The sequence below is a fragment of the Heterocephalus glaber genome, unplaced genomic scaffold (genome assembly GCF_053883595.1).
Source record: "Heterocephalus glaber isolate CG9 unplaced genomic scaffold, H.glaber_assembly_v1.0 deba00001461, whole genome shotgun sequence".
NCBI classification, from domain to species: Eukaryota; Metazoa; Chordata; class Mammalia; order Rodentia; family Bathyergidae; genus Heterocephalus; species Heterocephalus glaber.
This window is the reverse complement of record NW_028258308.1, coordinates 18,758,583-18,774,725: the sequence shown is the minus strand read 5'-3', so window position 1 is coordinate 18,774,725 and position 16,143 is coordinate 18,758,583. Positions and strand designations below refer to the sequence as shown.

Below are 16,143 nucleotides of genomic sequence, written 5' to 3'. Positions count from 1 at the left end.
GGCCACCATCCCTCCCGCTGCTCCCAGCCCACAGGAAAGGGCTTTTGGGTCACCACCCCTACTGCTGCTCCTGGCCCCTGTTTCACCTCTCCCAGCTCAGAGGAGGTAATCCATGCAGGCGTTAACAGGCCCCCCCCCAGTCGAAATGAGAAAACACGTAAATAAGTCTCAAAACCAGACTTCCAGATCACCGACAGCAACCCCAAAGGGAAATGAGACGGAACACTCTGATACTCAACCACCTGGATCCACTGAACTGGCAACAAAAGGGGATCTGGAAAAAAGGAAATCAGAAATAATTTCTCACATAACAGAGGAAATTGTGCCCCTAGTGCAAGACATGATTAATAAATCTAGAGAGGAGCTCAGGAACATGATGGAATCCCAACATAAGAACCAAATGGAATCCATAAAACAGATGCAAATAGATTTCCAGGACATGAAAAACTCCACTGAAAATCTACACAGCGGAATGAGCCAATGTGAGGACAGAATTTCAGACACAGAAGATAAGATTGCAATTAGTGACCAGGAAAAGAAAAACTGCTTCAAAATTATAAGGGAACAAGAGAAATCAATCCAGCAGCTGCTAGATGATGCAAAGAAGAATAACATAAGACTGATTGGGCTCAATGAAGAAACAGGACAGAGTGGAGACGACTTAAAAAATCTCTTCACTGAAGTGATGGCAGAAAACTTCCCAAGGAGGGGAAAAGAGCTTGACATACAGATAAGTGAGGCATATAGGACTCCAAATAGGCTTGATCAAAAATAATCTACACATAGGCATATAATTGTGAAGATTCCAGAAACACAACAGAAGAACAAAGTTCTACAAGCAGTCAGAGAAAAGAAACAAATCACATACAAAGGAAAGCCCATCAGAATCACAGCAGGCTTCTCAACACAAACCATCAAGGCAAGAAGAGCTTGGAGTGACATATTCCAAGCCCTAAAAGAAAACAGCCTTCAACCCAGATTGATGTACCCCGCAAAACTATCTTTCAAAATTGATGGAGAAATAAGATACTTTCATGACAAAGAGCACCTTAGGAAATTCGTGAATACCAAACCAGCACTCCAAAGAAGTTTACACAATATCCTAGGAACAATCATTGAGGATCACAACCCCAGGAAGCAAAGCAGCATGAACCCATCTGGTATGAGAAGAAATTAAATGTAAAGGGGGAGAACCCAAAAAAAGAAAAACTCATGGCAATGACAAGTCAATACGTTTCAGTTATAACTATCAATGTTAATGGTCTCAATTCACCAATCAAAAGAAAGAGACTGGCAGAATGGGTCAAGAAGCAAAATCCAACAATATGCTGCATACAAGAAACACACTTCATTCAAAAGGAAACTCATAGACTGAAAGGTAAAGGGTGGAAAACAATACTCCATGCTACAGGAACCTTAAAAAAAGCAGGAGTAGCTATCCTCTTTGCAGATCAAGTGGATTTCAAACCAACACTGATTAAGAGAGACGAAGAAGGACACTACATCCTTGTAATGGGAAGAATCCAAGAGGAAGAGATGACAATCATAAATATCTATGCACCAAACACTAGTGCGCCCAACTGTATGAAACAAATACTAACGGACATGAAAAGTCATATATGCACTAATACAATTGTAGTGGGGGACCTCAACACCCCACTGTCACAAATAGATAGATCAACTAAAGATAAGTAATGAAATACTAGAACTCAATCAAACTCTTGATCAAATGAACTTAACAGATGTTTACAGAGTCTTCCACCCCACAAAATCAGAATACACATTCTTCTCAGCTGCACACGAGTCATTCTCCAACATAGACCACATACTCACACATAGAACATGTTTAAGGAAGTGCAAAGGAATTGAAGTTATCCCCTGTACATTATCAGACCATAGTGCGATGAAATTGGAGATCCATAGCAAAAGAAACTCAAAAAATTTCATAAACACGTGGAAATTGAACAACAAACTTCTGAACAACCAATGGGTCACAGAGGAAATTAAAGAAGAAATCAGACAGTTCCTTCAATTAAATGACAATGACAATACAACATATGGGAATCTATGGGACACAATGAAAGCAGTCTTACGTGAGAAATTCATAGCACTGAATATGCATATTAGGAAAACAAAACGAGCCCAATTAAACAACCTGATGCTGAATCTCAAGCTTCTAGAAAAAGAAGAGCAGGACAACCCCAAAGTTCATACAAGGGAGGAAATTATAAAGATCAGAGAAGAAATCAATGCAATGGAGACTAAGAGAACGATACAAAAAAATCAATGAAGCCAAGAGTTGGTTCTTCGAAAGAATCAACAAAATTGACAAACCCTTAGCCAAACTTATCAGAAAAGGGAAAGAAAAGGCCCAAATTCATGCAATTAGGAATGAAAAGGGTGAAATGACAACAGACCCAGCAGAAATCCAGAGGATCATCAATACCTACTTCCTGTACCTATATGCCAATAAGATGGACAACACAGAAGAAATGGACAGATTCCTAGATACATATGAATTACCAAAGTTGAACGAAGAATACCTAAAAATTCTGAACCACCCAATATCAAACAATGAAACTGAAAATGTGACAAAAAACTTATCAACTAAGAAAAGCCCGGGCCCTGATGGCTTCACTGCTGAATTCTACAAGACATTTAGAGAGGAACTGCTGCCACTACTGTTTAAACTCTTCAATGAAATTCAAAGGGAAGCAATACTCCCAAATTCATTCCTGGAAGCAAGCATCACCTTGATCCTCAAAGCAGAGAAAGACCCAACCAAAAAGGAGAACTATAGGCCAATCTCACTAATGAACATAGATGCAAAAATCCTTAGTAAGTTAATGGCAAACAGAATGCAGAAGATCATCAAGAAGGTCATACGCCCTGATCAAGTGGGATTCATCCCACAGATGCAGGGATGGTTCAATATATGCAAATCAGTCAATGTAATACACTATATCAATAGAGCCAAGGACAAAAACCATATGATTATCTCCATAGACACAGAAAAAGCATTTAACAAAATCCAACATGCATTTATGATAAAAACCCTACAAAAAATTGGAATAGATGGTCTCTACCTCAAACTGATAGAAGCCATCTATGAAAAAATCAACAGCCAATATCATACTCAATGGTCAAAAACTGAAATCCTTCACACTCAAATCAGGAACAAGACAAGGATGTCCACTATCACCACTCTTGTTCAATATAGTTCTGGAAACATTAGCCACAGTAATTACACAAGAGAAAGAAAAGGAATAAAGATAGGAAATGAAGAGTCAAATTGTCATTATTTGTAGATGACATGATACTCTATATAGAAGACCCCAAGAACTCCACTAAAAGTCTTCTAGACTTAATAACCAAATTCAGTCAAGTAGCTGGTTACACGGTCAACAAACAAAAATCAATAGCTTTCCTCTACACAAATGACAGACTCACTGAGAGAGAAATAGGGCAAATAATTCCTTTCACAAGAGCATCCAAAAAACTGAAATATCTAGGAATCAACCTAACGAATGAAATCAAAGACCTCTTCTCTGAAAACTATGGCACTCTGAAAAGAGAGATTGAAGATGATATCAGAAAATGGACAGACATCCATCCCCTGCTCCTCAGTTAGGAAGGACTAATATAGTGAAAATGGCCATACTTCCAAAACTGCTATATAGATTTAATGCAATTCCAATTGAGATCCCAGCAGCATACTTCATGGACCTTGAGAAAACAATCCAAAAATTCATTTGGAACAACAAGAGACCCAGAATAGCAAAAGCAATTCTAGGTAACAGAGACATGGCAGGGGTTATCACCATCCCCAACCTGCAACTCTACTACAAAGCTACTGTGATTAAAAACAGCATGGTACTGGCAAAGAAACAGACCTGAGGACCAGTGGAACAGATTGGAAGATGCAGAAACAACTCCAGACACACTCAGCCATCTCATCTTCGATAAAGGAGCCAAACACCCTCACTGGAGGAAAGATAGCCTCTTTAATAAATGGTGCTGGAAAAATTGGGCTTCAACTTGCCAAAGATTAAAACTAGACCTGTATCTCTCACCATGCACTAAACTAAAATCAAAATGGATTAACGATCTAAATATTAAAATAGAAACTCTGAACCAGTTGGAACAGAGGTTAGGTAGAACCCTTGAAGACATAGGTGTAGGAAAAGATTTTATGAACAAAACCTCAGTTGCCCGTGAACTAGCACAAACAATCAACAAGGGGGATCTTTTCTTATTAAAAGGCTTCTGCACAGCAAGAGAAACCACCAGCAGTGTGAAGAGACAACCCACAATGTGGGAAAAAATCTTCACCTGCTCTTCCTCAGACAAAGGTCTACTATCTTGAATCTATAAAGAACTTAAAAAGATCAGACCTCCCAAATTTAAAGACCCAATCTGCAAATGGGCATCTGAAATAAAAAGACATTTCTCAGACAAAGAAGTAGCAATAGCAAATAAATAGATGAAAAAATGTTCAACATCACTGGTCATTCGAGAGATGCAAATGAAAACAACACTGAGATTCCACTTCACTCCAGAAAGAATGGCTGCTATCATGAAATCAACCAATAACAAATGCTGGGGCGGGGGGCTGTGGAGAAATAGGAACCCTGCTCCTCTGCTGGTGGGAGTGTAGACAGGTGCAACCACTGTGGAAATCAGTATGGAGATACCTCAAAGAACTAGGACTGGAAGTCCCATTTGACCCTGCTATTCCACTGCTGGAGATCTTCCCTAAAGAATTAAAAGAGTCATACCACAGTGATATATGTGCACCCATGTTCATAGCAGCACAGTTTGTAATAGCTAAAACTTGGAAACAGCCCAAATGCCCATCAACTGGAGACTGGATCAAGAAAATGTGGTTTTTTAATAAAATGGAGTACTACTCAGACATAAAAAATGAGAAATTAGAGACATTTATAGCTAAGTGGATGCACATTGAGGCGATACTCTTTTAAGTGAAATAAATAGGACACATGTATATATAAATACCAAATAGTTTCTCTGGTGTGAGAAACTGGAAGTATAAATACGGACTAAATGTATAACAGGCAATGTGAAATAGGAAGAAAAGGGGCAAAGGGGAAGGAAGTGGGAGGGCTAGGGAAAAGGATAGAAGGGAATGGGATTAATATGAGAAAATGGAAAAATAGGAACAAAATCTTTGTAAATAGGGAGGAATGGAGGGGTTGAAGGGAGGGCTGGGCAAGGGTGAAAAATAAGAACTAAGAGAGACTATGTAAAGGTGCAAGTTTTCAATGATGAATGTCATTATATTGTATACCTAAAATGTACCAATGATTAGAATGAATAATCGATAATGTAAAATACGAGGAAAAGGTCCAAAGGGGTAGGGGTAGTGGGAGGGGCAGGGGAAAGGAAAGAAGGGAAAGGAAAAATGATGAGAAATGGAAAAAATGGAAATAAAGTCTTTGTAAATAGGGAAGGGTGGAGGGGGTGAAGGGAGGGCTAGGAATGGGGAAAAAAGAAGAACCAAGATGCATTATGTAAAGGTACAATTCCCAATGAGAAATGTAATTGTGTTGTATATCTACAATGTACCAATAAAAGAATTTAATAAAAAATAAATAAATAAAAAATAAAATAAATAAATTAAAATAAGAAAAATAATCTTAGGAAGAATTACTGCATATTCAACCCAAGAACTTTCAATTTATCATTCAGGAAACTACTGAGTCAATAGCAAATACTCAATTATGTACTGTAATTAAATCACCTGATCCACACATTACTGAGATAATTCAGTGTAGCCTAGTAAAACTCAGGCAATAAATCTAATAAGATTTAGTAGTAAGATCAAAAAGATTTTTAGAAGTCTACTTTTTTTTCCTATCTTCTGTCTACTTTCCAGGAAATGTAGCTGTTAAGAGTATTTGGTATAGAATGGTAGCTTTTTTAAAAAAATTCTTTTGGTTTTTTGAGACAGGGTCTCGCTATGTAATTCTGGCTGGCCTTGAACTCACTATGTAGTCCAAGCTGGCCTCCCACTTGTGGCAATCCTGCCTCAGCCTCCAAGGGCTGGGACTACAGGTGGGCACCACCACATCCAGCTAGAATGGTAGGTGTTTTAAGTTCTTAAGCACATGTATATAAGATGGTTTAATATGATAGCAGACTTTCTAAAATAGTTTTATATTTGAAATTAGCTAACAAAAACAGTAATATGCAGGCTCAATGGTTCCGCTGGCCTGCCTCCCAAGCCCAAGTTCCCGTGTTGGATCCCCAGTACCAAAACAAAACAATAATATGCTTTGATCTTTTTCCTCAACTATGCCATTTAACTTCCAGCATTTGCAATTCTTACTGTTCCACATACAGCCCAACTCTATTATTTGCTCTGTAATTTTTTTAACTATTACTTTTTTTTCTTCTTGTAATGCAATCTGTAAATATTTAAGACATATCCTAATTTTAATTGAACTACAACATACACACACTTTGGTGCCCAAAAATCCACAAACGTGTAGAACAAATATGAATGATAGACACACATAAATACAGACCTGATATTTTGTTCAACTCTTTGAATAAATCTGTTTTTAAAACATATGTTCTAAAAACAAAATAAATGCATAAATATAAAATGGTACAAAATTATCTACTTCAAATTATCTCCAGGAGGAAATTTAAAAATAAACATTCCATAAACTGAATTCAAATTAGTGCAGTCTTAAGGAGTATACTGCCACTTATATTTTTAAACAAAGAAACTCAATTTTGCCGTTAGCTAATAGCATCCTGAATTTCAATTAAATATACTGGTGCTAGGGGTTTAGAAATGTAAATTAAATACTCCAGAGAAATCAGGCATGGTGGCCTGCCTGTAGTTCCAGCAACTTAGGAGGCTGAGGCAAGTGTGAGGTCCTCACTTAGATCCCCAGCAAGTTCAAGGCCAGCTTGTGCAACTTGGTAAGACCCTATCTACATAAAATGTAAAAGGGCTGGAGAGATAGTTCACTGGTAGAGATCCCCTGGGTTCAATCCCCAGTACCATATACACACACACAAAAAAAGTACCCCAGAGATGCAAATTATAACTACTACAGATTTTCTAAGTGCTTATGAAATTTCTTAGCTTTCTCAACATACATTTCTAGATTCCAATTTACTATATATTTTTTTCCCAGGTCAACATTTAAAATTTATTAAACTTTTTGGTCAAAATAGTTGGAACAAATATATACAATCATGTTTTACTAGAACTGTTTTTTCTTATGGACCAGGGTTGATTAATGCTTGAACAACTCTGTTCCACATCTCAGACATAAATTGTGTCACCAAGATACAATATAATTATTTTTAAATAAAATAAAGGTATTTTAGGTTGTCAAATTTCTAACTTAATGTGAACTAAAGTGGCATTCCGCTAACATTAATTCTGGGTAAGGATGTCTTATCCTTTCTATCATTAGTAATCAAAATATAGCTTAACTTCTGCAATGGCATGTGAGCCCCGGCTCTACATCCCCCTGGAGGACACTAATCAAGTTCATGGGTTAAATCCCATGGAAGCAAGTTCCAGTCACTGAGTGCTGGTATATACCTCTTTGTGTTGGGAAGTCTTTTTTTTTTAATATCAGAGAGCTTTTGCAATAAACCAAGGTACTGGAGGCATCACATAATTAAAACTGTTTAATTCTGCTGGCTTGAAATCCAATATGAAATTTAGCATGCACATAATTTTAGCAATATTTAAAAACTACATTTCCTCAAGTACTTTTAAAAAAGATTTTAAAAGAAAGCACATAAGTTTTCAATTGTAGTGAATTTGATACCTACTTTAAGCCAAGTGTTAATTTTATAGCAGCAATTTCATTACTCTTGTAATTTTTTTCTCAGAGGTGGACTCAGTTATGGCTTTTCCCAGACCTTACCTGGTGTAACAGATGGACTGTTTCTACAGAAACAAAAAAAAAGTTATGGCAGCTTGGAGATAGTTATATTTAGAATTTGAAGTACTATACATATTCAACCCTTCTGCCAAAGGACAAAAGTTTCTCAAATTATTCCAAAGAATTTTGCATAATTTTATTATATGCGATTGAGACAAATAAAAAGACGATACTTATGTTTAGATTTAAGAACATTTTACAGTGTGCTGTTAATATATTGAGTGGTTACACCAGAAGGTGTGATGGTCGATGGAATTAGTGAGTAAACCTGCCTGGCTTTCCTTGGGTACCAAGGGTAGGTACCCCCCCTTGGCTCAGAAAGGCCAGCAAGGAACATGGACAATGGACATATCATGTCCAGAGGGCCCTAGGATGGCACAGAAAGATAGAGCTGGAGACAGAAACGTATTTGACAACACTTTTTCTCTTGGAGGTTAGTTTTTTGGTCTATAAACTGGAAAGGAAAGCTCAGACTTAAATAAATACATTTATTTTTAGTAATGGCTTTTATTGAGCAATGTCCACCAATTCTGCTTCAAGTGGGTTTTCCCCTTGCAGCAATGCCAGGATCCCACCCAAGGTCACTTCTTTCCTCTGTTATGAAGGGAAGTAGGAAGTGCATCTCTGTTCTTAATGGAGAGGACAGTGCCTTTTCTTTGCCAGAAAAACAACCGGCTTAACTATGCAAGACAAGACTTGGTCCTCCAGTTAGCTTCTTTAGTTGATTTTGTCCTGGAATATATACAAATTATCGGTGGCAGCTATGGCAAGAATGTTTTCCATGGGGTGCCAAGCTGCGTGAAGGATGTTCTTATTGAAGTCCAAACTGTCCACACTAATCTCATCTTTCTTTTACCACCTGTACATACTTTTCGGGGTTTTAAGTTGGCTTGGGGTTTGCTGTTCTCTCTTGAAGCTTCCAGTGTAACATCCCTCCGAGTGTTTCTATCAAACATTCTAAAGAAGTTGTAGGACCCCATCATGATAGCACTGTCTAAATCATTCCAGCAGCATTCAAACTTTTCAAAGATGCAGTCATTCTCGTACAGGGAACAGAGCTTGCTTCGCAGGTACTTATGCACCTGATGGGTCTCCACAGGCCTGCTCTCCATGTTAAGGTCCCATACCTTCACTGACAGGATCTCCAGGCTGTTCAAAAAACTCAGAATGTCTGTTGCACAGGGCAGAGGAATGCATGTCACATACCCGGATGGTCCCTTTGCTGCTGCGGTAGACAAACTCATTGCACTGGTGTGGGTGGAATTCTGCAGTGGTGATGACTTCCGTCAGCTCTTCCATGTTAGCAGGCTTGATATCCACAATGTTAGAGATTCTATCTATGATTTCTAAATGCCATAGGTTTATTCTCAGGTCATGTAGAGAAAGATATGTTTCATGATCACTATTTACTGAAATGGAATTTATATGATGTGTGAGCATTTGCAAAAATTCGCCGTGGACTGGCTTCTACCATGAGGTCCATGGGCTTCAATATAGGAACCCATAGTGCTGTAATTCTAAATGGATCTTGAAGTCATACATCTTCATCTTTCAAGTTATAACCTTCCGCTCTTTTATCCCGTTCACTTATTTTCCATAATTTAATAGTTTTATCATTTGTAGAGAGTAGAAAATGAGCAGCATTCTGTTTTGGCAACCATCTAATTTTATTAATTTTTTCTTCAATTTCTAGACTTTTCAAATAGTCACACTCTGGGTTCATGACTTTGAAAAGTACTGTAAACATTATATTCTCCCCTAGAATAAGGATGGCTTTTATTCTCTTGTTCCCGTTGAAAAATAACAACTCTGCTTCGCCGCCTGCTGCGCAAGCGCAAGGACCACAGTTCGATCCCCTGTACCACATAAAAAGAAAAGAAAAATAACTCTGCCACCCTTGTCTCCTGTTGCAAGAAGATCTCCAGAGTAATTAAATTCAACAGTTGAAATGATGTCAGCTTCCATCACGGTGCCCTTCACCTGCAAGAAGCACCACCGGAAGTCGTTACTACCCGCTGGGCAGCCACCGCCTCCGGCTCCCGCCATGGCAGCAGCGCGGGACGGGGCCTGCCCAGCCGAGCGCTCCGACAGGAGGCGCCCCGCCGAGCGCTCAGCTCAGGCTGCCGCCACAGCCGCAGCCACCGCGGAAGCAATTTACTATAAATTTAAATGACCAAATTTTTTAGAAGGTGATTCTGGTTTTGGTTTGTTGTTGCTGATTAAGAAATTCTGGCAAATATATAAATTTTACTCCAATAACCAATTTTATAACAGCCAATAGCTTTCTTTCATTTTATTTAAACAAAGGGCAGTTTTTAAAAAAAGGTATACTAAAAGATAATTAATTACAGCTCTTACTGAGAAGCTGTGGATAACATTTTCCTTTAAAAAAAATCGTCACACAGAAATTAGCTTGAAGATAGTGCACTGTTCTTTTCTATCAATTAGGGCTCAGCTCTTTTCCTGTCTCTTTCTTTCTCCCCGTCAACACTTCTGAAATAAATTAACCCATCCTGGAAAAGGCTGTGTCCAAGAGTGAAGAAATGTCTAAGACTTCAAAAATTAAAAAGACATTGTGAGACCAAAGCGACTCCATTTTGCTAAAATCCACTATTCCCCTAGTTTCTATTGTCCTCACAAATTAATGGTTAAAATGTGCATGCTCTGGGACAAAAGACACAATCTGTACCGAAGCAAAGTTCCTAAGTTAATTACTCAACCATCTGTTTGCCTAGGAAAAGAACGTTCCGGGCCCCCTATCCATAGAACAATCTGTAGATGTGCTGACTGTCAGTACGTAATGGTCGTGACTATTAGTGTGTCTGCTGACCATCAGTACGTGACAGTCGACCACTAACCTTTGTCCCTCTTTTCCCCCGTAAAACCTACATGTAACCGCCCCTCAAACCCCCGATGGGCCTAGCCAATCAGAAATGTACACTTCATGCTTGCTAAATGTTAACCAATCATGTAACTGCTAAGTGGAAAATCTCCAAACCTTGCTGTAACCTCTATAAAAACCCCGCTAATTTGAAATTCAGGGCTCTCAATTCTGATCTGCTGCGTCGGTGACAGTTGGGAGCCCCTGCTTGAGCTTGAATAAACGACCCTCGTTTGCTTGCATCGGGAACGGCTTCCTGGTGGTCTTTGGGACTTCGCAATCTGGGCACAACAACATCATGTTCACAGGAGTATCAGTCACAACAGGCAAACTATGAAAAAGCACCCCAAGAGTCCATCAAGGGACAGATAGATAAAATGTGCAACATACTTTTAGTGTGGTATTATACTTATAATGGACTATTACTCAGCCTTTTAAAAGAAAGAAAATACAATTACACAATTATATCTTTTAATTGAGAGGATTTCAATTTTAGAGATAGAATAGCTTGTATCAAACTAGCCTTCCTACAGAAAACTAGCAATCCCAGAAAAAAAAATTAAAGAACTAACTTAAAGCCACTGAAGAGCAATAAAAATTGGCAGAAATCAAAGAGGAATGTACCTTTGAAAGCAGAGAATGATACTAGGTAAGACATGTGCTTATACAACTTTTCCTGCAGGCAACAACAGTCCTAGAGGCACGAACCAGTTTGAACTCAGACAGGTCTGTGTTTTTAAAATTATTATTATTTAAGATAATCAGAAGACAGATGTACAAGGTACCAGAGGTGCTGGAAATAAAGGCAGAGAATACTAAAAACGATGGGGCCATAATATGTAGGCACAAATCCTCAAACCCATTGCTAACTCTGAGCTACATGTGTGGGGTTAAAACTGTAAGACTAGTACAAAGTAACAGCTAGTAGAGTGAAACAGCTGAGCAGATACCTATACTACTGTCTGACATTAAATCTGGCTACTGACTTCCAGGTCTGAGGGGTTCACCTTAGACTAAGAATATAATCCAAATAGACCCAGCCTATAAAACCATTATCTTCAAGGTGATCAGTCAGTAATTAAACTGCACACTAAAACAAAACCAACATTCTTCATAGGAAGATAACAGAATCTAGAATGTTTAAAAAGTACTATTCATATCCTTTAATTAGAATCAAAATAACTACAGATGAGAAGAAACCCAAAAATTGATATAATCAGGAAATAAAACAATGAATAGAAATCAACCCCAAGAATTATCATACAAGGACTTTAAAAGAATTATTATAAATATCTTTAATAAATTAAAGATTAAAGTGGTTATAATAAGTGACAAATGGGAAAATCCCAGCAGAGAAGCAAAACAATGAAGAAAAGAAGAGGAGGAATCAAATAAAAATTCTAGACATGAGAAAAAAAACTTAAAAATTTACTAGATGCATTTAACTACAGATTAGAGGTGACAAGAAAAAATATCAGGGTCAATGAGCAGAAAAGCAGATTAATAAAAATTATCCTATCAAAAGAACAGAGTGAAGAAAGGGTTAATAAATTAGAGTTAAACTTTTACATTTCTACTTAAAAACACCATAAAGAAAATAAAAGGCAATCGACAAACTAGGAGAAAAATATTCACTACACATTTATATAAAAGGACATGAATCCAGAATATAGATTTTTAGCTACAAATTATAAGTTTAAAAGAAAGACTGATATAGTCACAAAGATATTAAAATGATCAATAACACATGAAAAGGTACTCAACATCATAGTTTATAGGGCTATGCAATTTAAATCCACAATAAAATACTATTTCAGACACATCAAAATGATTAAAATAGTAACAATAGGAAGCACTGGTAATAATGTAAAACATCTGAATTTTTTCTCATACATTATTAGTGAGAGTCTAAAAAGATATAATCACTTTGGAATACTGTTTGGCATTTTCTTACAAAATTAAACATAAAGGGCCAGGGATTTAGCTCAGTGGTTCCAACTGCTTGCCAAGCAAGTGCAAGGTCCCGAGTTAGATCCCCAGCACCAAAAAAAAAAATTTAACATAAAACTATCCTATACTCATTCTGATGTATCTGAAATTATATTTGGATTTTGTTCCATTTACTGACATGGTTTAGCACAATATACTAGAATCGCTTCTAGGTATTTCTCAAGGAGAGATAAACATACATCCACAGAAACACTTTTGGCCATTTTATTCACTAAATTTCTAAAAATTAGAACAGCCAAATGTCCAATAGGAGAAAGGATGAGTATATGATGATAAGCTGTGTCAGTACATGTAATACAACAGTAAAGAATAAACTGACAGGGGCGGGATTTAGCTCAGTGGTACCGGACCTGCCTCACAAGTGCAAGGTCCTGAGTTTGATCCCTGGTACCAAAAAAAAAAAAACTTCTCATGTGTAGGTTATGAATAATAAAAGTCAAGTTTTAAATAAGTTTTAGAAAAATCTTTGTACTTTACTAACGTAACAAATATTTTTAAACTTTAATTGCAGTACGAAAAGTTTAAAATTCTATGACTCCATATAATTTCAAAATGTTTCTATACTTTTATAGTAGTATTCATCTTTAAATTTTAATATGGTACAATTCCAGGGACCTATAACAAGTAAAATATACTTGCTTACTTATATATCACTCAGTTCTCTCTTAACTTCTCATCTAACACATTAACCTAAAAAAGTCACTCTTTTCTCTGCACAACAAATTATCAGTGCTTTTAGAAATTCTAATTTAAAAACATCTTTTAAAACCTTAATTTGACCTTCAAAGTAACTGCTTTTTTAAACCTTAATATTTTTAAGTACACTTGCTTATTACCACTTGTAGACATAAAACCATATTGTATTATACACAATCCCCCCTCCAGCCTCCTCTCAAACTTCACTTGTCCTTTCTTCATCCTTCTGTGGGACTATCACTTAATTTGGTTAACTGGGCTGTCCATGAGTGATCCTGCATCCATTAATCCCCAACATACCTTCTCTAGGTTACATCCTAGAAGTTATTTCTTGATATGCTTCATATGGTAGAAGAAGTTCCAACTGGCAGGCTAGTTTCTGTGATCTGGAAATACCTACTCAATAAAATCTAAAATTCTTTCTATTTAACCAGAACAAGGATGTATTTAGTCATCAAATATAAACTCAAGAAAACATTCCTAGTGTTATAGGAAAGTCAAATAAATTTACTAGAGATCATAATTTTCATGTTAGAAGATAATGAATTGCTTTCATTGATAATGAAAGTAATATACTTTCATTTAATCCTTACCTTCTTTCAGAGCTTTGTCCATATTATGAGAAATCACTACCCTTCTAGACTGAACTGTCTCATGTGAGTTTCCACACACAGGACTCTGAAATGTGAGGAAGAAAAAAAAAAGATAAAGATTACTGAATGAATAAATTACATATAAAAATAAAACCAAAGGTATGAAGGATCATCTAAAATTGAAATGTTATGGAAAAGTAAATAAGCACATGAGTTAAGTTAAAAATATATGGAAAAAAGAAGAAAAGATTTCCCTTCATATCATATCATAACTAGAATAAGAATAAGCCAATCAACAGAATGATAGAAAAGTACAAACACACACGTCTCTATATTTGGGAGTTAAAAACAAAATAAGGAAAAATTTGAAATCAAGAGGAAACAAACATACTAGTTAATAAGTGATATCAGAATAAGTTTATATTCATGTGGGGAAAAAGATTACAGTTTTACATTTTATATAAAAGTTACTACAAATGGATTTAAGGACTAAATATTCTCTTACACTAAAAAGACTTAAAATATGGGAGAAGCTGTATCCAATCTTGAGATAGAGAAGGCTTCTTTAAAATAAGGCACAGGGCCAGGGATTTAGCTCGGTGGTTCTGGGCACCTGCCTCACAAGCTCAAGGTCCCGAGTTTGATCCCTGGTACCAAAATAAATAAATAAATAAATAAATAAGGCACAAAATCCAGTTATAAAGGGAAACAAAAAACCAAATATGATTATTTAAAAAATTCCTGTTGAACAACAGAGGCTAGGAGACAATATCTGCAATATATGTGAATAAAAACAACTCAAAGAAAAACCAAGCAGAGAAACTGAAAGGGCAAACATAAAAGATAAATAAATGACAAATAAATCTATAAGAATGCAACCTTTTATTAGAGTAATGACATACCTTCAGACTGCCAAAGTAGTGGATAAATTCACATTGACAAGGATATGAGGAAATGACTGCTTTCATATGTTGCTGGTGAGGGGGAAGCTATCTATTTCTACAAACTTTTAAGAGAGAAACTAAGTTGCTGTTCCTTATTGGAAAGAAAAAATTATCACTATTCCAACTTCACAGATTAACAAATTTTTAAGTAAAGAGGAAAGATAATTGGCTCAATGGTGCCGCTGCCTGCCTCACTAGCATGAGGTACCGATACCAAAAAAAATATATATATATATAATACCATCTCACAGCTGGGTGGGGCACATGCCTGCAGTCCCAGGTACTTAGGAGGCTGAGTGGATGGATTATTTCAATTTGCATATTTAAGACCAGCCTGGATAACTTAGGGAGACCTACCTCAAAAATAAATAAATAAATAAATAAATAAAAATAAACAAGAAAAGAAACAAAAAGAAAACAAAAACAAAAATCATGGGCCCAAAATAATTGGGTTACTATGCATATAGGTTTCTCCTTAAAGATTTAATATTTATACAGCTGGAATCTCGTCATGCTGAAATGAATTTAAGTTAGCCAACTGCATACTCTTTCAGGTCACAGGACAAATTTTATTACTCAATGTCTCAAGGTGGAGTTTGAGAGAGAAAGAAAGAGAGAGAGAGAGAGAGAGAGACCAAGCTAACTAAAAAAACAAATGTGAGTAAGTTCTTGAAAAATGACTGTCTTCATTATCTACTCATAGGTTTGAAAAAAACCCAAAAACTCCACAGGCAGACTGTCCTAAAGGCTAGTTCCTGAAGGCAAATGTTTATTTTCTCTATCTGGGTTACTAAGGTCCTCATTCTTCAACTAAGGCCTACCTCTTTTGGATAATCATTTTCCTAAAATGCTGTTTTAGGAAAGATGAAAGAAACCCTATGTACTCCTGCTGTCACAAAGGATAAGTGACAGAAATTTTTAATATCCTAGTCCAGAAATTAAGACTTCACATGTAGTCTGACCTCTCACTCTTGCTTTATGATTTTAGTATCCATAACATAATATTAATACATAAAAGCTTTTGGTGAACTACATCACTATTATTTTTTAAAATACATCTTATTTTTTATTTAAATAAATAA

At 36.5% G+C, this 16,143-nt stretch overlaps 1 protein-coding gene and 1 pseudogene across 3 annotated transcripts in view; both read right to left on the bottom strand.

Moving 5' to 3' along the window:
- Snx25 (sorting nexin 25) overlaps positions 1-16,143 on the bottom strand; it is a 162,124-nt gene that overhangs the window by 98,547 nt on the left and 47,434 nt on the right. For both annotated transcript variants that reach the window (XM_087217093.1, XM_087217091.1), the window contains exon 2: positions 14,118-14,202. In XM_087217093.1, coding sequence (XP_087073219.1) covers positions 14,118-14,202 — 85 coding nt within the window. The remainder of the gene's footprint in view (positions 1-14,117; positions 14,203-16,143) is intronic.
- Positions 747-14,203, bottom strand: LOC147826744 (serine/threonine-protein phosphatase 2A 55 kDa regulatory subunit B delta isoform pseudogene; annotated as a pseudogene). The gene is made up of 2 exons (XR_015453442.1): positions 14,118-14,203; positions 747-9,793 (listed from the first exon to the last, which is right to left on the bottom strand). The product of XR_015453442.1 is annotated as a serine/threonine-protein phosphatase 2A 55 kDa regulatory subunit B delta isoform pseudogene (transcript).